At 39.2% G+C, this 21,673-nt stretch overlaps 1 protein-coding gene across 3 annotated transcripts in view; it reads right to left on the reverse strand.

Annotated features, from left to right (window-relative positions):
* Positions 1-21,673, reverse strand: part of UTRN (utrophin) — a 446,595-nt gene that overhangs the window by 299,818 nt on the left and 125,104 nt on the right. For all 3 annotated transcript variants that reach the window (XM_089530248.1, XM_089530249.1, XM_089530250.1), the window contains exons 29-35: positions 17,982-18,131; positions 15,674-15,835; positions 15,244-15,372; positions 11,939-12,112; positions 10,595-10,750; positions 9,863-10,033; positions 5,280-5,459 (exon numbers count right to left, since the gene is read on the reverse strand). In XM_089530248.1, the coding sequence (XP_089386374.1) occupies positions 5,280-5,459; positions 9,863-10,033; positions 10,595-10,750; positions 11,939-12,112; positions 15,244-15,372; positions 15,674-15,835; positions 17,982-18,131 (1,122 nt within the window). The remainder of the gene's footprint in view (positions 1-5,279; positions 5,460-9,862; positions 10,034-10,594; positions 10,751-11,938; positions 12,113-15,243; positions 15,373-15,673; positions 15,836-17,981; positions 18,132-21,673) is intronic.

The raw sequence follows: 21,673 nt of genomic DNA on the forward strand, positions 1-21,673 counted from the left end.
AAAACTTGGCAAAATGGCCAACAGCACTACCCAAGCCTTTGGGGCACAACCAGCCATTGCAGGAAGGAAATTCCCCCACCCCATCTCAAAAAAATCAGGGGAGGAGGACCACATGCCATATTTTACCTTCCTTGCCTAAACAGGAAGAAAATATGTTATCAAAGTCAAGATTCCTAATGTTAAAATCCAGCACTACATAAAGCCAAAGGACTACCCTCATTAGAGTATTATAAAATTAGGGGAAAGCATTCATAAAGAATGCTGTCTACAATAACCAAAAGAGAGTATTTCTAATGTTTCATTACATTTCTCTATATATTTGTTCTTGGGTTACCATTTCATATCAATGTTTTTGTTATTTCAAGTGGAAGGAAAATGAGGAAAGAGGAGCAACATTTTAGACACTGTGGGGAACATTGATTTTTAATATTTCCAGAAAAGCTGTTGACATCTTTTATCAACCTAATTCAATTGACACATTTTTTACACCCACAAGCTGACTGACAGAAGTGAATATACATGCAGAATTGTTGCTTTCAAGAGCTCTAAAAGTGCTTTGTTGGGGGAAGCTGTAATTTAGCAGCCTTACTACATCAGCTAGAGGTTCTTTTTTCCCTACAAACTATTTGTAGAACCTACTTCTTGATTTTATCCATTCACTCTCAAGAATCAGGCGCTGTCTAGAGGTAATGAGCTAGATATAAGCCAACAAACTGAAGCTGAATCCAGATAAAACAGAAGTACTGTGTGTATTTAAAACTCTTCCCTGGAAGCAGCAAGTAGATAGGTTTGTAGGTTCTTCCTAATCTCAGTATATTCATCACCTGAGTCCCAGGTGGCCTCAGTGACTAAGAATGGCTATTTTTTAGGTTTGGTTGGCATACCTGATACAATCCTTGGGTCCTGACCTGAGAGAAAGGTAGCATATAAATGAATTAAGTAAATAAATAAATTGTCCACAGTGTTCCATTCTTTGATGAACTCAAGAATGGACTATATTCTGTTGAGGTTGTGCCCTTGAAGACTTTCAAGAAGCTGCAACTGTTGTAGAACGCAGCAGCCTGAATGCTGACAGGTAGCACAGGGAGGATTGGTGTCACCTCAGTCCTAAATAAACTGCACTAGCTGTTGATTTGCTACAGAGCCAAGTCAAGGCATTTTCTCCACAGTCAAGCAGGAAGAATGAAGTAGCAACAGGAAGAGGCAGCTGCAGACATGTACTCATCTATTTCTGAGTGTCTTGTTGGGAGGGGTGTGTCCTTGCCGCCAAAACACTCTGGAGGAGGTGATTTAGACAATTTCACAGGAGATTGTATAAGCCACCCTTTCCAGAATAACTTAGTTCCAAGGACCACTAAGAAGAAAAGCACTGTAGCCACCTTCTGCCAACATAGCTCTCATCTTTTCCTCAGCTTGCTTTTTTTTTCATGCTGATGCTGTATTGCTGCTACTTTCAGATCCACTGTTACCAGAAGAGCCAACAGGGTTGCAGTCATACAGATTTCAATGACATGGATCCTGATAAGTAAAAGAGCAGCTCCTCTACAGACAAGTCTACCTGTTCCAGGCCCTTGGATATGGATGAACAATGAAGTAATATTTTATATTGAACCTGTATACTACATTAGTGTTTTGAGCTTCTGAAAGAGAGTGTTTAATTATTATTTTAGGTACCCCACCATAATACCCCAGGATTTTTTTTCATTCAATCTATTTGTGGAACCTGCTTCTTGATTTATTCAATCACTCTCAAGAATCAGGTGCTAGATGGGTATTGCGGTATTATGTAATCCAATTCATATATTTATATATCCCAGACTAGGACTCAAGGAAAAGAGCAGGCTCTAAATCTATATTAATTTCAATAATTTAGTAATAATGAATTAATAATTTCAAGAAGGTGAGGTGCCTGTAGAACAACACTGATTAAATAATTGCTTATACAGTATAACCTGAAAGAGATTTCCATGGTATTTAGCACCTCTACATTGAATTCAATATCACTAACATTTTTTGCTTCCTATTTATCAAATGAAGACATTCATAAAAACTGTATGAATGACAACCTATTATTTTCCCTTCTGTAGCAAAATAATTAAACAGTCACAGTCACATGGAACTTTAAAATACCCAGCTCCTCTTTATTAACACAGAATTGTAATGGACCTGACACTTCAATCTGTCTAGACTCAAAAGGTTTGTTGGCTGAATTAAATAGGAGTCAATCTGGCCTGCTAGTTGAGAATGTTTGACTGAAACTTGGGGGAATCAAGATTCTAATCCCCAGTGAGCTGTGAAATAATTATCAAAATAGTGTTTTCAGCACAAGCAGTGACAAAAAAAGTTGATGAAAAATGAAACATACTTATCTATCTATTAAGGTCAGGTTTCAATTAGTTCTATACTCTCAACGGGAAACCATGCTTACATTTTTAGAAAAACCTGTTTTCAGAACTGACAAGGCTTCCAAAAATAGTTTGAACAACTATTTCTCCATTCCTAAATAACAAATCTTATCAAAGATGATCCAAACAGAGAGTCCCTAAAATGTCTCTTTGGATCCTGGTCATTAGTCTTTCCTGAGATACATTTCTGGTATTTTATTTCAATGTCAAAATAATGGCAATTATGTCAATTAAGGCCTGTGGAATGGCCTGCTGGATGAGATCTGTCAAGTCACCAGCTTGGATGCTTTTAAGAAAGCAGTTAAGATGGACCTCTTCCGGCAGGCCTTTCCAGAATCAAGTCCTCAGCCATATAATAACCACACAATGACCACTCCCATACATCATGGACACTTACGTATTATGTTGTGACTCTGTCCACGACTATTTGATTTTATATTTAATGTTTTATGTAGTTTTAATTGCAAATTGTTTAATTCTTTTTTAAGGGGGGATATTGTATATATGATATTATTGTATGATTTTATATGCCGTTAGCCACTTTGATTGTTTTTACAAAAAGGGGGATATAAATAAAAATTTTATCATTATTATTATTATTATTATTATTATTATTATCATCATCAAGAGAGGACCTATCACTGTCCTCCACTATCTTAAACCATGGTTATTGCTAGTGATAGGATTATCTTAAAAAAGTGAAGTTGGAAATTTCCAAATGTAAAGGGAAACTTTATTAAATGTATTTTAACTTACTTGATTGACTTAAGCTGGGCCTGAAGCATCAGCTTAATTCCAGAATTTAATTATTAATTAGTTAATGTATATACTCATGTATAAGTCAACCGCATGTATAAGTCGAGGGACGGTTTTAGGGTCAAAATCATGGATTTTGATATGACCTGTGAATAAGTCAAGGGTAAAACTTAGGAGGCTATAAGGAAGGGGAAGGGGGAAATACCACTTCCGTCCCTCCTTCTCCTTCTCTGGACTTCTCCCGAGCCCCTAATTCCCAGGTGCTGGAGGAAAGGTTTGAACATCAGATTGAGAAGGGAAGCAAGTGGAGTTAAATGGGGAGTTTTTTACTAGGAAGAGAAGCCTTGCAGATCAGACCGGAAACCTCTTTCAAAACAAACAAAACAAACAGCTTCATTTATATACTGCTTCATACTGAACTAGCAGCGTCTAAGCGGTTTACAACTGCAAGCTAACTGCCCCAACAATCTGGAAGGATTGCAAGCCTGAGTCGAGCTTGAGCCCTTTTGCTGGTATTGAACTCGCAACCTTATGGTTTTGAGTGAGTGGCTGCAGTACAGGCATTTAACCACTGTGCCACCAGGGCTCCTTTCACAGAGAGAGAGAGAGAGAGAGAGAGAGAGAGAGAGAGAGACATGAGCATCAGGCTTGCTTGTTTTAGGACCTTTCTAAGTCGTACTAGTGTATTGATCCGTATACAAGTCAACCCAGGATTTTAGGGGCATACATTTGGGGGCATAAATTTCTCGACTTATAATCAACTATATATTGTAAATGAGACCCCTAGACAATTTAGATTTCCCAATTCATTCTTTAATTAATACAAATGACTCTATTGTTTATTTATTTCCCATCTTCCCCCAGACTCAAATCAAATCAAGTTTTAAAAAAACACAAAGTATTAATATAAAAACTATTAATATAAAAGTTTCAAAAATAGACAGGGAAAGCAAGGGAAGGGTCTCTGTGGAAAGGATGGGCAAATGTTATGTCAGTTAAACAACAATTCTGTTTTAAAAACATGTGTTAAAAGTGTATGATTGTTTAGTTAATTGTAGGGTTAAAAAGTTTTAAAGTACCAACAACTGGTACAGGCAGTTTGAAAAAAAGCAATCTTCTTTTCATCTAGATAATCCTCCTGGGTTTTGGATTCAACATCTCATATAGGTTCCTTATCTATTCCAGAAACCATAATTCTGAATCTCCTGACTTTAGGACTATTGCTGGGATCTAACTGGGATTAAGAAAACTTTAAGAGTGTGGAATACAAGAAGGTGAGATCGTAAGAGACGCTGGAGTCAGGGAGAGACAGGATGGTTGGGGAAATGATATGTCAAAAATTCATGTGTGTGCTTCACTTTTTTCGCAAACCTAAAAAAGAGAAAGTGGTGAAATAAACTATGGATGGCATTTTCCAGCTTTATTCTGCTAAGGCTTTTATTGTAGTCATCTAACTTAAACTTAAACAGAAATTTAGAATCAAGTTAATTTTTGGCTTCTAACTTAAATCTGTTTGCATTAGATGTGTCAAATGTTTAATTATTAACTACCTCAACCCTGAGTTGTTAACCCTTTCCTACCAACTCTTCTCTCTCTGGTCTTAGTGACATATTTAATAACAATCAAATTATATTTTAACAGAGATTATTCTATTGTCTTTACGTGGTAGATGCAAATCACCCCCACCTGTCCAAAAAAAGAAAGAAAGAAAGAAAGAAAGAAAGAAAGAAAGAAAGAAAAGAAAAGTAATCCAGCAATGGGGAAGATTGCACTGGATTTCTTTGCAATGGAGCAGTGTTGAGCTACATAACCCTTGAATTCTCTATAGTTAGGCTTTTCAGTTTCATAATGGGTTTTACATACTGCATCATCATCTGATACTTTTTATTGCCTTGTCAATTCAACTTGAATTCCACCTCTGCCAAACTTGTTGAGACAGGATGGAGGTGAAGTCTCTCACTTCAGAGGCATTTCCTCATTTTCTAACACTCCGCATAGTGATATGATCATCGTAAATAATTATATCCTATTTAAGTTATGCCTTGGAAATAATGTCATACAGATACCTAGACCTAAAAGACAAAAACAAAACAAAACAAAACTACATATACAGCTTACCAAAAGAGTGTTGTACCAATCTTCTGTCCATGTTCGGACTCTACTCCAACCAGCATTAAGAATGCAGACTTTTTCCTCCAAAGACGTCTCACTGCCTTCCACTAAGGTCTGGAGAACAGCACTACTCTCTGTTACAGTGTTAAGATCAACTTTCTTCCTTTCCAGTTCTCTCAGCACATTCTAAAAGGGAACAGGAACTATTAACAGAATGGCACCATATTTCTCAGGACTGCAAAATCAAACATGGCATCAAAACATTCCCCACATTTGTCTTTGATTCTAAATCAGCCACCTTGTCTTTTCATGTGACATAAGACAGTTACCAGCAATCTAAACTTATTTCAAAATAAATCTCAAACAGTGAATGTTCTAATATTTAAGAGTGCCTTGGCAGCCACACACTCCACTGATTGTAGACTTTTCAAAGAAGATCTGGAACTGGGCTAATTCTCTTTTAGTAAAAGAAAATATTGTACCCTGTAAAGCTGATGGGACTGCTAAGTCAAACCCTGAATTTCCAGGAACATACAGATTTCTTTAATGTTTTGGTATCTACTGCTGAGAAGTGGCATTTTAACAGCTGAGACTGTTTGAATTATCCTTCTGGTTTATAAGGGGTATTTTATTTAGACAGTGCAATTTACTGTATAGATTGAGTCTCCCTTATCCAAAATGCTTGGGACCAGGTGTGCTTTGGATTTTATTTTTTCAGATTTTGGAATATTTGCATATACATAATGAGATATCATGAAGATGAGACCTAAGCCTAAACATGAAATTCATGGATGTTTCATATATAGCTAATATACATAGCCTGAACATAATTTTATACACAATATAAAAAAAATTTTAAAAAATTTTGTACATGAAACAAAGTTTGGGTAAACTTAACCATCAGAAATCAAAGGGACCACTATCTCAGCCACTCATGTAGACAATTTTGGATTTCTGAATTCTGGAATAAAGGATACTCAACTTGAATGATATTAACTGTCCAGAAGAAGAGAGAAGGCTCTTTGTAGCAGAAGACAGCATGCAAGCCCAAGGTTTATAAAATAAATAATAAATAAAAATTTTATTTTTATACCACACCTTCCAAAGATCAGGGCGGTTTACAGTAAGATAAAAACAAAGGAGGTAACAACATACATTAATATAAAATTACATACAGTGAATTAAAAATAAACTAAATGCCCCGTTAGCCGATCCTCTTGCTCTTAAAGAGGAAGGGAGGTCTATTAGGACTTTACTCGGGGAATGCAGACTGAAATAGAAAGGTTTTTAGGTCCTTTCTAAATTGGGCCAGGGAGGTGGCCGAGCGGAGCTCTGTGGGCAGCGTGTTCCAAAGGGCCAGGGCGGCGATGGAAAATGTCCTCCTCATGGTGGAGGTAAGCCTAGCCCCTGGTACCCTAAGTAATTGCTGCCCAGATGTTCTGAGGGTGCGGGACGGAATATACGGGGAGAGGCGGTCCTTCAGGTACCCCGGGCCCAAGCCATTTAGGGCTTTATAGGTAATCACCAACACCTTATATTGTGCCCGGAAGCGAATGGGCAGCCAATGGAGGTCTTTTAACACCGGTGTTATATGGCTGGCCCTGGAAGTACCAGTGACCAGCCTGGCTGCCATATTCTGCACCATTTGTAGCTTCCGGGCTTGGTATAAGGGTTGCCCCATGTAGAGTACATTGCAGAAATCCAGTCTCGAGGTTACCAGAGCATGTACCACAGTTTCAAGGTCCCTCTGGGCCAGGTATGGGCGCAGCTGGCGAATAAGCCGAAGCTGATAACAGGTGTTCTTGACCGTCGCATTCACCTGAGCGGTCAGGTGAAGCGACGAGTCAAGAAACACCCCCAGACTGCGCACGGAGTCCTTCACTGGGAGCGTGACCCCGTTCAGGACAGGTGGAACCACCGCCATTCCTGGACCAGGTGAACCTATCACAAGTACCTCCGTTTTCTCTGGATTCAGCTTGAGACGGTTTTCCCTCATCCAGCCCATTACTGACTCCAGACAGGCCACGAGAGGAGAGACGCCATCCTCAGTCACTGCATCAGTCGGAGGCATAGAGAAGATTATTTGGGTGTCATCAGCGTACTGATAACCCTGCGCCCCATGTCTCCGGATGATCTCTCCCAGCGGTTTCATGTAAATGTTAAATAGCATGGGAGACTCTTCATATTCTTAACATTAAACCATAGTTTAGTACCATGTCTCAAAGACCTCAAACAGATATGAAAAATCTAAGATCTTCTTCACACATTCATGCCCTCATCGAGAACCCAAATGTGTAGTTCCTGTAGACCTTGTTGCTTTTGCCAAAAGTGGTAATCCTTCCTCTATCCTGCTACTCTCCTATACTCCCCCAAAATCTATTCCAGATAACTAAAAAAAAACTGTTGGAGCAGTTTTTTTGCATTACTCCCTCTCTACCCTTTTATACACCTAGCAATTGACAAATGTCCTTTGTACTATTTTTCTTAGTACAATGAAATTATCCTGTTCTATTTTTAACATCAATCCCCAGTACACAACATGCATCCTTGTAGGCTAATGACTTTTTGCACTCAATTAGGCAAATAATTGACTAAATATGACTTTCTCTAAAATAGCAATCAATAATTAAAACAAGCAGTATTACATTAATGTGGAAAGAAACACACTTCTGAGCACTGTGTTACACAGTGAAATAAATTTTCCAGCACTGTCTCTTTATTTTTGACTGGTGTAATTAAACTGTTTGAGGGAAAGGAGGTTTTCAAATGTCTACAAAAAGACATTGGAAATTTCAGAGAAATTTTAAACCTAAAATATCATTTTTGCCAGGTTGTAAAACAGCAGTAAAGGAAGGATGGAGATAAGATAAGCTTAGAGACTTCATAGTTAAATACATTGAGATTTACCAGATGGTCTAAATTTGATACAGTGAACTATCTGGTTGACCAAGTTTTTTTAAAAAAGCTTTATACTGCTACACTTTTTTAAAAGACATAGGCAGGATACAGACCACCCCAAAAGGGTGGTCTGCCCACGCCTTGTTTTGCTGTGCGAGGGAGCCGTAGCGGACAAACCGCATGGCTCCCTCGTGCAGCAAAAAGAACCCTTAAAAAGCGGGTTCTTCTTGTGGTGCCATAAAGACATCGCAGTGCACCAACGGTGCACTCGTTACGTCCTTATGGGGACGTGATGTGCAGACACTAAGCATCCATCGCGTCAAAATTGCGACACCCATGTGTATAGGGTGCCGCCATTTTGACGCCCTCGTCACATGCTAGGGGTGAGGCCAGTATGGGCAGTGCGCCCTCAGCCAACCCCTAGCACGTGGCGGGGGCGCCACAAAGGCCCGTCTGGAGAGGGCCATAGAACACTATTTCCCTTCATTACTGATTATATTAAGCATGTAACACAATGCAAATATTAAGTGCTCAAATTCCACTGAGTGCTCTTGTTGCAGCACTATAGGAAAATTTTGATTAACTCCTCTGCTGCAGATTGTGTAAAGCAGATGGAGTTCTAACAGCTATCTGTCAACACCTCAAATAATTAACTTTCATCTACAGCCAATGAAATGTCTCCAAACCTTGCCAGGATGCTATTGCCTCTATTGTATTCTATAGGAACAAGGGATAAACAATAGCAGCCACAATAACTATGTGCCATATGTAATGACTTTGGAACCTGACACTAGGAAAGAAATGCCAAATATTCCAAATGCTAAGCTCCTAGTTGCAATCACCAAAGCTTGAATGTTTTCACAGAATTGGCTGCCATCTGCACAGCAGCAAAATTGTTAGGGCTGTTCCAAAATTCTGCTTTCAAACTTACATCAAATTCTTCACTTGGTTTGCTATAAATCAGGAGCAAACTATGGTTGAATATGGGCTATGTATGTTAATGACTGATTCTTTTGATCTACAGCTGGATATCTTTAACTGTAATATCAGAAACAGAAAGAAAGAGACCTATTTCTTGCAAGGCTAAAAAAACTGGAAGGATTCCAAAGGGCCATCCAGTTCAACCTCCTGTTGATGCAAGAAATCCACAGTTAAAGCATCTATGGTAGAAGGCAATCTAACCTCTGTTTAAAAAGCTCAAATGAAGAAGAATCCACTCTCCTCCAAGTAAGTTTACCTCACTGTTTTTATCATCATAAAGTTGTTTCATTAATCTGAATTCATGGTTTAGGTCTTGCCCTCTGGAGTAACTGAAAAGAAGGTTGTTCTATCTTCTTCATAATAGCACTTCAGATATTTGCTCCTCTAAATTTCTACCTGATCAAATTCCTCCTCACTTGTTGATACCATTGCAACTGGATTGCTACCATATATGTAAACAAAAATGGGGGTAACTGTTGAACCATACACCATCTCAAGAGCCGAACTCTACTTGGTTTGGCAAAATGTTGTGACTTCTTGTCCTGTCCATTCAAATATTATTCATTTGAGAGAGAGGGAACTCATGGTAGGCTGCAATTTAGCCTGTGTGTTTATTTGTCTGCAATTGCTTCCAGGTAGAAATAGAGAGGATGCTCATTAAGAAATAAATTATGCTGTAACAAAAAGGTACAAGCTATAATTTTCCTTACCTTCGCCCATGCAATTTCAGTGTCCAAATCAGCAAGTAAACTTCCTGAAGTCGACTTCTGTACTAACTCAGCCTCAGTAGCCTCCAGCCATTTCGCCAAGGAGAAAGATACATCCTTTAATTTGCATGACAATTGCAGTGCCTGTTCTAGATCTTGCTTCCCTTCAGTGACCTGCATGAGGAACCCAACATGTAAAAACTGTCATTTCAAAAATAAAGGACAAGTAGCAGTGACAATGTTTGGTCCAATCCATGTGGTACCACAGACAAAATAACTGATGCCCTTTCACAACTACCACTGTTGCTTTAGATTACCTGCCCAGCAGTGAAATGCAACTCAACCAACCACACATGGAGCCAATTTGTGTCCCATTCCAGGGGAAAGGCAGAGTATAGATTCAATAAACAATAGATAAATAAATAAAGTTTCATGTGAGAGAAGACAGTCCTTCAAATAATTGCATTTGAAAGGAAGGCAATAGCAAATCACTTCTGAGTATTCCTAGGCTAAGAAAAACCTACAATATTCATGGAGACACCACAAGTCAAGACAGGGGTCTTGAAAGAACACACACACACATACACACACACACACACACACCATTTAAGACTTGCACAAAAAATAAGCACAAAAAACTTGACTTATGCCAGGAAATGAATCAGAAGCTATCTGTTCAAATTTGTTTTACAGAGTAAAACAAAACTGCATTTTCTAAAGGGTGACAACCCCTACCTGTGCTCCCAAATCATTATAAAGAAATTTCAGTGCAGTCAGTTGTTCATCCATGCTCTTAGGATTGTCAGTCTGTTGTTTTTGTACAATTTGTCTTCCTGTTTTGATAACAGTTTCCACTTCAAGCTTTACTTCACTAAGGGTCTTGTAGAGTTTCTAGAGCCAAGACAACATACACCTTAGTTAACATGAAATACAACAAAAATTATTATTATTTTTCAATAAATATTTGGGTTGACTGTATTATATTACTTCTGAATGTCTGCTTTAACAGGTCAAGAAAAGAGAAGCCAATATAAATATTATGGCTAAATTACAGTTTAAATACCAGGAATATGCCACTTGTTTGCAAGCTCCTCTTCTACTCACATCATGCACACCAAATTCTCATTCAACTTCATTCATAGTAACCATAGTTTTAAATGACTTTGTAAAGTTATGAGAAGATCCAAAGCAATCAGAAACTCTCTTCAAATTTTAATTTCTAATTCTGAGACAAATCATGGTCAGCAATGTTTACAGTTTTCCCAAATACAACTAAAAACAAAAAAGCCATGGAAATCATGGCAAATTATGATTACTGTTAACCAGGAAATGTTGAATGGATATGGCATGTTCAAGTGCATAAGTCAGGAAAGAGGACAGCATGCACAAATCCACAGAATCTTTTAAATTACCAGGTAAGACATCTGAATTGAGCCAAAATTAAATTAAAGTAAGTTGTTCATCAGTAAAATCTGGTGCTGTGGAAGAGTTCTGTGGATACTGTGAACTGCTTAAAAATAATAATCACTAAATGGCTGTCGGAGCAATCAAGCCTGAACTCTCCCCAGAAGCCAAGATGAGACTGTTCTACTTTGGCCATATCATGAAAAGACCTGACTTACTAGAAAAGACAACAATGCTGGGCAAGGTAGAGGGCAGTAGGGAAAGAGGAAGATCACATTCCAGATGGATAGAATCAATCAAGAAAGCCACATCCTAACCCTGCAACACCTGAGTAGGTCTATTGATGAGACTTGGAGGTCTTTCATTCACAGTGCTGCCATAAGTTGGTCAATTTGACAGTAGTTAGCAACAACAACAAATATTTGCTTCATATAGAGTTTTAACAAGTAGGCTGACTCTTTCAGTTTTAAAACTAAATAAGACAATGAAAGTGTAATTTACAATGTTATTCTCATTCAAGCTCTCTACCAGGCTTGCAGATATGCTTCTGCAGACCACAGAAGTTTTCATTTCATATGAACCACAGAAACAAATTATCTTAAAACTTCATAAGGAAAGGAAAAAATGTACAGGGCAAGAGAAATGTGAGAAAATCCAGTCGTAATTTAATATTACCATGCACTTATCGAAATGAGATTGAATTATATCTGGGTCAATGTCCTTCACATCCAAAACGTGGAGTTCAGCCTTTACATTATCCAGAACCCGTTTGCAATCCAACATACGTTGCTCAAAATTTGCTGGCTTCTGGAATAGTTGATATTTTGTAGATACTTCCCGGAGTTTTCTCTGTTTATATAAGAAAGCAAAACATCGGACTCTAACCAAAGAATTTTCTCTCTCATTCATGCACATGCAAATACACACACACACGTATTCATAATGTTATTTCCTACACATCCCTTAAATTGTTCCTCAATCTTCATATTGCTCTTGTTTACTACCCTCTTTACCTCATCTAACATAACTATATTTCCCTCCCAACTTGTTTCTGTTTCTCATGACATTATCCTTCCTCTATATTATATAATTACCTTCGCCCTCTCTCTCTCTCTCTCTCACACACACACACAAAGAGAGAGAGAGCGTGCGCGCATCTTTTCCTGCTATACCCATGTCACAAAGCAATGCCTCAGTCCATCCACCATTTCCAACAAGTGCCTCATCTTATTTCTATGCAGTACTTTACCAACAAACTCCTAGAGCTACCTCTTCCCTTTGCCTTGAGTTATTCTCCTTCAATTCTGATTTCAACCCCCTTCAGTTTGGTTTCCATCTCCTGCACTCCACTGAAAGTCCCACAGAAAAATGTTGATTTCAGAGTAAAATATAAAGATACTGTTTGGTCCTTGTTCATGTCAATCTCTCTGCATGCTAGCCTCTCATACATAGTATCGTTTACTTGAACTTGAGCCCCTGTGTATCTGAGGCCTGAGTAACTTTTTCCTGAAACTTGCTGAATCTTTTGTTTTGACATTATCAAAGGCAGAAAAGTGTTCCTCTGCACTTTCTCTATATTTCTATCTATTTCAGGGTCCTTTCAGGGGCTTGTTTTTCATCCACCCTCTACAATCTTCTCTCTGATATGGTATCCCATGGTTTTCTGCATGGTTGGTGTCACCTGGCGTGGTGTCACCCCAGTTAGAATGAAAAAATTCCATTTCATTATGTCATTATGTCTGAGAAGAGACATGTATATTTGGGCTCTGAAAAGCCAGGTTTTAGGGGGGAGAATACCTCCAAGTCTAAAATATAAAGGAGAGGGCAGGAACCACAACAAAATTCCCTTCAGCTGAGGGAGGGGTTAGGTATATTTATTCAAGAAAAAATCCAATAATAATTGGGAGCATGGGGTGGTAGTGGCCCACACTGGGGCCCCTGAGAGGCCAGATCTTGCCAGTCTTGGTTTAGAGACCATGGGTAAAATAGCCGCTATTATGGCAAAACTGTATCGTTCTTTCCCCAAAAAGTACCCATTTACTCTACTATAGCAAAACCAGCAGTATTGTAGCACGCTAAATATATTATGGCATAAGCTTTCAACCTGTTAACTGAACTTTGTTCTGATCCAGCAAGTACCGCATATATTCCACTATAAGTAAGCTGAGGGCAGGTTTTGGGACTAAAATTATGGCTTTTAATATGGATAAATCAAGAGTAAAACCGAGGGTATAAAGGATGAAGCAAAAGAAAAAAATGCCAGAAAACTTACAAAATTTCGGCAGGTTTGAGCTCATAATAAAGGTTTCATGGATGAGAGAATATAAAGGGGGTGTGAGTGCTTTCAGAACAGAGGACACTCTTGCCTTTCACCAGGAATTAAAGTACAGTACAGTACTTATACTGACCCATGGGATTAGTCTACTTTTTTGGAGTCAATATTTGACTAAAATTTCTAGACTTATACATGAATATATATAGTATATTCAACATGGAAAAGAAGTACAGACAGTGAACTTAGAGGAAATTAAATGCAAGCAATATACAATGTGACAATTATATTAACACATAAATGTTTATAAAAGTATCACAGTGATCAATCACAAAACACTGTTGGTAACACACATTTACAAGCTTTACTTAAATGAATAAACCATGTTAAAAATTAAAAAAATAACTTATCAATCATCCATATTGGGTTTTAAAAAAACATTACTTTAATTCAAATTGAGACTTTCACCCATACAGCTTTACTACTTCCAAATGCTTGACATTGTCCTGCTCACTCAAAAGAGTTTCTCTGCCTTTTTTTTCTTTTGCTCCCCTGTATACGTGGAACAACATCACACAACACCTGCTGGCTTTGATTTAATTCAAATCCATCAAAATCTAAGATTTTTCATGGGTTCTTTGACTCAAGTTCCTAGTTCTCCATTCCCACCTGGCCAGTACAGTCAATACATCTAAAGTTTTTTTTAAAAAAAGTAGCACTTTTCTTCTTTTCAGTTGTCACCAGATGCATTTGACAAAGTGGATTGTGTTTACTATACACTTATACTAGAAACTACTTCTTCACATTTAGTCTCAAAGATACTACTGGATTCCTTTATGGATTCCTGGATACCTAAGATGGCTATGCCTTTGAATAATAATATATTTAACGGTGAGAGACCATGGAAGCTGCTTTCAAACCCCTAGAGAGCCACCTAGGCACTATCTCTGCCCTACTGCAACTCAGAGGCTGTATAGACCAGTGTTATACCCCAGCCTCAGGGCAGAATGGGAGTGTGGCATCTGCACAACCCAAGGCTGCCCTGATGCCATCATCACGCCATGCGCCTGACTGCTACATCCAGTTGACACAGCACCAAAAGGTGTGCTGGAAAGTGCCACCGTAGCAGCAAAGGTGCCTTTTCCCCAGAGTGGCATTTTGCTGTTCCTTTTAGTGTCAGGGAAAGGCTGGATCGGGACTGTGGCATATAGTTGCTATGGCCTCAATCTGGCACATAATCTCTCTTTGTTTGTCATGTGTCCCCTTCCTTTTTTTCTCCTGATACCCATGTTGAATTTTAGATGGCAGACTTTTCCAGAGCAGGAACTTGCCCTCTTGTACAGCATCATGCACACTCAAGGTACAATTATACAATCAATGAAGAACAAAGAAAGAATTTTGTTCTATGACTGTACACTTTAATAAATGCTAGTAAATCCCACATAACACAAACCATAATTAAATTTCCCTAATAATGATAATTCCTGTCTCAGCCTTCTGCTTTCTTCTTGAACTTTCTCAGACTCAAGGAATGTATTCAAACCAAGAGCAGTCTAGAATTCTGTTAAAACAATTCAAGAGGCAACCCTGAGATTTTTCACAGCACAAATGCTCTGTTATTTTTTAATATACATATTTATATTCAGTCCTAGTAAACAACAAGAAAAAAGAAGAAAAAACAGATATGTCAAATATTTGTTATTTTCACCTGTAAGGCATCCAGTTGTGACCCACCACGAGGAGATCTGCATTCTGGGACAGCTGGCATCCATGACCGCACATTCTTTTTTAGCTCTTCCAAGGTAGATTCATGGGCAGCAATCTCAGCTTGGATTTTCTGCCAAGTCATTATAGGGGAGGGGAAAAATAGCACATGGCAGATATCAGCCTTTACGGCAATAAATCACATTGCAGAGGTCTATTATGAATGTTACCATGCCCACATCAGTCATGCTGGCTTTGATGATAGGCTGCTTCTTTCAAAGTCATTAGGGCCATTACAGCAGGTATTCCAATGCATCCTCCCACATACGCACACAGTTAAATTATAAAGTACAGACTCCCTTCAAGAAACAATTTATCATCATTCTGCAACTCAAAATCCTGGTTAGCAAAAACAAAAACAAAACTTGAAATACCTGTGCCTCCTGTGGCATTTGAAAGGCATCTATTCTATCAGTCAAGTATGACGTTAGCTGCTTATCCAGATCCTTCAAGCTTTCTTGGAGGACTTGTAACATGTGCTCAGTTTCCCGCATCATTTGAAGCTGTTGTTCCAAGGAAATCTGTCTGCTCACTGCCTAAAGGGAAAGCAGGAGAATGCAAAATACTTCTGAATCTGAACATAACCCTAAACATAAATATGTAATAAAATGTGGACAGCACACACTGCTTTAAATTTCCTTTTTTCTACCAAAGAACTATGATCAAATATTTCTTTCTTAAAATCATGGGACAACCTATTGGAATATGCACACTTTAGAGATTCCCAACATGGGAAAATCATTTGGTGGTACTGATTTCCCTCATTAAACACTGATAGGATTGGAACCTCCCAGGAACAGGAAAAAAGGAGATACAAACATAGTCTGAACACAAAAAGGATCTTATCATGACATAACATATTCCAAAATGGACTGATGCACAAGGATTCTGTCCTCTGCCCTCAGGCTGCTCCTAAACTCTGCAAATAATTCCATAATCACATCCTTTGAAGTTCAGTACTTCTCAAATCCCAAGGCTAAGGATAAACAGTTCTTTTACCCTATCAGTCATCAGAACAAAACAATCTGCATTGAAAATGTGACTAGAACTGCAACTGCTGCTTAAAATATATGCAGAAGGAATCATTAACTCAAAAGAATGGTCTTAACTGTCACTGCAGTTCTAGCAAGAGGTCATAAATTCACTATGTTGCAGTGGAATGAAGCTTACTTAACCTATGAAATGGTTGAGTTTACTTATAGTCCTTAGAAATTCTTGAACAAACTGGGCAATTCAGACTAGACAATTCAACTCACAACATGCAGAAAGAAACTAAGAAATTATCTGCCATTTCTACCTTTGTTTTTGTTTTATATTCCAGTATAATCAAAGTATGATCATGCCTAACTTCACTTGGAACACCTATGAGCTCCTGTTAGTGTTCAGACAATCACTACAATGAATAAAAAAATCTCCAATAAAGACTTTAATCAGTAGTTTCTGGTTCTGAGGACACAAGCCATTAACTGTTACTACTCTTCAACTAACTCTTCATTTACAGAATGAGATTCTCCCCTATTTGTAAACACTTCATTATATAAAAATCTCCTTAGTTCTTGTTCTAGATCAGTTACTTACATCGTTGATAACATTAACAATTAACTGAGGGGTTTTTTAAATTGAATGATTAAGGTCAATTCATAACTCAACAAATCATTATTATTTGTTCTGGTATGCAAAACAGTTCTGATTCATCAAACTATATGCACCTTAACAGGCTATGCATGCTTGCCAAACAGTCCATAAAGGAACAGCCTCTATTTGGGTTGGTGAGTTGCAAGTTGTGCTAACCTACTATCAGAGATTAGAAACATTATTTTGTGGGCTAGAAATCCCAGAAGCCTCCAGACTGAATGACCAATAGTGTAAAATGTTAGGAGCCCCAATCTAAAAAGTAACTTTTTCCAAGTTCTGCCTAATTTAATCATAATCAGGTGCTGACAGCCAATTCATGCTTCATTCAGAGTTATATACTGACAATAGCGAAAGTTGAAGGGCAGGGAAGCTCCTAAATGTGCAGTGGGGGTGATGTATGCAATGCTTGGAATGGAAAGAATATCCAAAAATATTTGAAAAATTGTCAGAAAACATGTTTTTCAAGCGTTGAGAAACTCTTGAGGAGAAGAATCCTGAACTGACAATTATTTTCACACTTCAGGACTTATTCTGTGTAAAAATTTCTACACGGATGTTTTGCCCAGAAGACAGCTTTTTTGTGGAAGAAACAGCATTTTATATAAAGAAAATAGTATTTTTATACAGAAATATTATTTCCCACCCAGAACACGCTATTTCCTGCACAGAAAGTGCTGAATTGAGGACTTATTCTGTGCAAAATTTGCATGTTTTATTTGTAAATAAAATAGCATTGACTGCATAGAAAACATTTTTTCTGCTTCCTGTGCAGAAAATGCTGTTTTCTGTGCAAAGCAATCACATGCAAATTTTACATAGAATAAATCTCAAATTCTAAATAGGTTTTTAAAACTGATGTTCAAAGCTTTCCTCACAGCAGGAAGAAAATTGTTAAATTTTTGCTTCCTTCAAGAAGAAGCTTAGTGAAGAATTACATTCCTAGACAAAGCACATCAGCAGAAGGTACTGAAGACAGGGGACACATATGTGAGAACGACAGTGATCATGAAGAAGAAGAACTGTTCTATTCAGCACTCAAGCTCTTACCACATGGCTTAATTCTTCATAGCGAGCATTGAAAGCCTCCAATTTTTCACTGATGATTTCATCAAGGATCCCTCCATCAATCAACGTTTGGCCAAGCTCCCGAATTTGAGTCCGATTATCCGCAGGATGCCGCAAGACAGATTCCAGTGACTAAGAAGGAAATTAATGTACTTGAAACTTGTTTAAAATACTTACGTATATGGCTCTACATACAAGTGCTTTTGGTGATTTACAATAAAACCACAGAGAGAGAAAAATACAGTAATTCCAGACAAAAACTAATGGAAATCCTATACTTTATATAACAATAAAGAAGAGAGCCTCTTAATATCACAGAGCAACCTTAATCAATAAAACTTAGCAGTACATTATGGTCTAAATACAATTGCTAGTCCCAACTAGAGAAAAGACACTAAATCAATTGCTGAATGGTAAGACGATACTTTAAAAGGTCATAAATACTCTAAAGCAGTGATGCCCAAACTTTGGTCCTCCAGGTGTTTTGGACTTAACTCCCAGAAGCTCCAGCTACCTTGGCCAACAGTCAGGAATTCTGAGAGCCGAAGTCCAAAACCTCGAAAGGACCAAATTTTGAGAAAGGCACCAGATTCTGTCTGATCTACGAAGCTAAGCAGTGTCAGCCCTGTTTATAGAATCATAGAGTTGGAAGTTACCGCAAGGGCCATCCAGTCCAACCCCCTGCCATGCAGGAAATCTCCATCAAAGCATCCCCTACAGGTGGCCATCCAGCCTCTGCTTAAAGATCTCCAAGGAGGGAGATTCCACTACACTCCGAGGGAGTGTGTTCCACTGTTGAACAGCCCTTACTGTCAGGAAGTTCCTCCTAATGTTGAGGTGGAATCTCTTTTCCTGTAGCTTGCATCCATTGCTCCGGGTCCTGTTCTCTGGAGCAGCAGAAAACAAGCTTGCTCCCTCCTGAATGTGATATGATAGCCCTTTAAACAGGGCTATCATATCACCTCTTAACCTTCTCTACTCCAAACTAAACATCCCCAGCAACCTAAGTTATTCCTCACAGGACATGATTTCCAGACCCTTCACCATTTTAGTCGCCCTCCTTTGGACACTCTCCAGTTTCTCAACATCCTTTTTAAATTGTGGTGCCCAGAACTGGACACAATATTTTAGGTGGGGCCTGACCAGAGCAGAATAGAGTGGCACTATTACTTCCCTTGATCTAGACACTATACTTCTATTGATGCAGCCTAAAATCGCATTGGCTTTGTTAGCTGCCGCATTGCACTGTTGACTCATGTTCAATTTGTGGTCTACTTGGACTCCTAGATCCCTTTCACACATAGTCTCATTCAGCCAGGTGTCACCCATCCTATATCTGTGCATTTCATTTTTCCGCTCTAAGTGCAGTACTATCAGAGATTAGAAACATTATTTTGTGGACTAGAAATCCCAGAAGCCTCCAGACTGAAATTCATTTTGTTAGCTTTGGACCAGCTTTCTAATCTATTAAGGTCATTTTGAATTTTGATCCTGTGCTCTGGGGTATTGGCTATTCCTCCTAGTTTGGTGTAATCAGCAAATTTGACAAGTATGCCCCCAATTCTTTCATCTAAGTCATTGATAAAGATGTTTTATAGCACTGGGCTGAGGACAGACCCCTGTGGGACCCCACTGGTGACTTCTCTCCAGGATGAAAAGGAGCCACTGTTGAGCAACCTTTGGTTTCCGCCAGTCAACCAATTACAAATCCATGTACCAGTGTTTAGTAATGGGATGAGAGATCTCCACTAAATACCAGGTGCTGTAGGCTATATTTCAGAGGAAGGAACTGGCAAAATCACTTTTATTTTATTTATTTTTATAGTACTTTTGAATATTCCTTGTCTATGAATTTGATAGAGTCACTGCAAGTCAATAGTTGACTTGAAGGTTCACATGTACACACACAAGGCAAGGCTTCTTACTGATCCAAAGATTCTAGTTGGGAGCAGAAATTTGATTTAAGGCTATAGGTTTGAAAACCAATAGGGAACCAATCTAACTTTCCAGGAAAGGGAATACCAGAACCAGTTCACTGCTATGTAGAACATCTTATCTCTGGTCTACCAATATCATTTTTCTAAGAAGTGGGACACATAACTGGGAATGAAATGAAGAATTTAGGTTCTAAACAGGTTCAGATAGGAGGAAGTTGTCTTTCAGATGCCATAGCCCCAAAGCCAGTACTTTAATAAGGCTTGGAAACAAATAGAAAGCCCTGGTGGCGCAGTGGTTAAATGCCTGTAATACAGTCACTCATTCAAAACCATAAGGTTGCGAGTTCAATACCAGCAAAACAGCTCAAGCTCGACTCAGGCTTGCATCCTTCTGAGGTCGCTAAAATTAGTACCCAGAATGTTGGGGGCAATTAGCTTACAGTTGTAAACCGCTTAGACACTGTTAGTTCAGTATGAAGCGGTATATAAATGAGACTGTTTGTTTGTTTAATATAGATGGTTCAAGGGAATGACACGGAAAACAACCTGGTTATTTTGCAGTAGGTATGATATAAAATAACACATTTCAGGGCTGCCTCACTTAGACACATTACAAACGGGCCTTTTAGTACGGAGTCAGTCCATACTAGGGTTAGGAAGGTGCGGTGCTTCCGCACTTCCCTAACCCTAGTACGGACTGAGTCCGTACAAAATGGTGGCACCCCATCTACATGGGGGCCGCCATGACGACGCCACGACTGTGCCGCCTCTATACGGGGTGGCGTGGATGTGACGTTGTCACTCCGCGTCAGGGCGCTTAGTGCACCCTTTGCGCGGAGCTCCTTCCTGGTTTGCGCCACTGGGCGCAGCCTTCACACGGCTGTGCCCAGCAACGCAAAGGAGAAAGGGGCCAAGCGGCCCCTTTCTCCTCCTCCCCACCACTGTGGGGTGTCCTTGGGGCTTGAAGCCCCAAGGACACCCCTTTCCAGGCTGCAGGGAAGCAGCCTTTTGCCGCTTCCCCACAGCCTGGAAAGCGGAGGATCGGGGCCTCAGCGGCTGCCGTTCTAGCCACTGAGGCCCCGATACCCCGGGGAAAGGGGCGGGTACAGGCCGCCTCAAAGGAGCAGTCTGTAACGTGCCATAGAGAACATTATAGTAATCTAATTGCAAAGTGTTCTACATACACTTTCCCCAGAAAGAGATGCAAGCATGTGCATCAATCAACCAAGGCTCTGCTGGCCACTCTCACTATAGGGTCATTGGGCAACAACATCAGATCCCACAACACCCTCCAGCTGCATATCTGATCCTTAAGAAGTAATGTAATATCATCAGATTATACTCCCAGTCCTAAACTAGCCTTTCTATTAATCCACAGGACCTCCACCATCTGAACTGAGCTCAATTCATCGACATCCAGTCCATCACTATAACCAGAAAAAGGTTTGTTATTGTCTGCTTTCACGTGTAACTTATGGCAGCCTTAAGAAAAAAACTATCACAGGGTGAGTGTGTATGATGTGTCCAAGATCACCCAGTGAGTTTCCATGGCCAAACACAAAACCAAACCCTGGTCTCCAGAATTGTAGTCCAGTGCTCAAACCACTACATCATTCTGTCTCACACAAAAGGTTAAGGACCTCCAAAGTTTCAATGGCATCAATGGGAATGGGGGGAGAGATGAGGGATGCTGATGAGAGTCAACCCCAACATTCTGGATTACTTTTCATGGCAACT

This window comes from Sceloporus occidentalis, unplaced genomic scaffold (genome assembly GCF_023333645.1).
Source record: "Sceloporus occidentalis isolate IW3139 unplaced genomic scaffold, rSceOcc1.0.p SCAF_6, whole genome shotgun sequence".
In the NCBI taxonomy this organism is placed as follows: domain Eukaryota; kingdom Metazoa; phylum Chordata; class Lepidosauria; order Squamata; family Phrynosomatidae; genus Sceloporus; species Sceloporus occidentalis.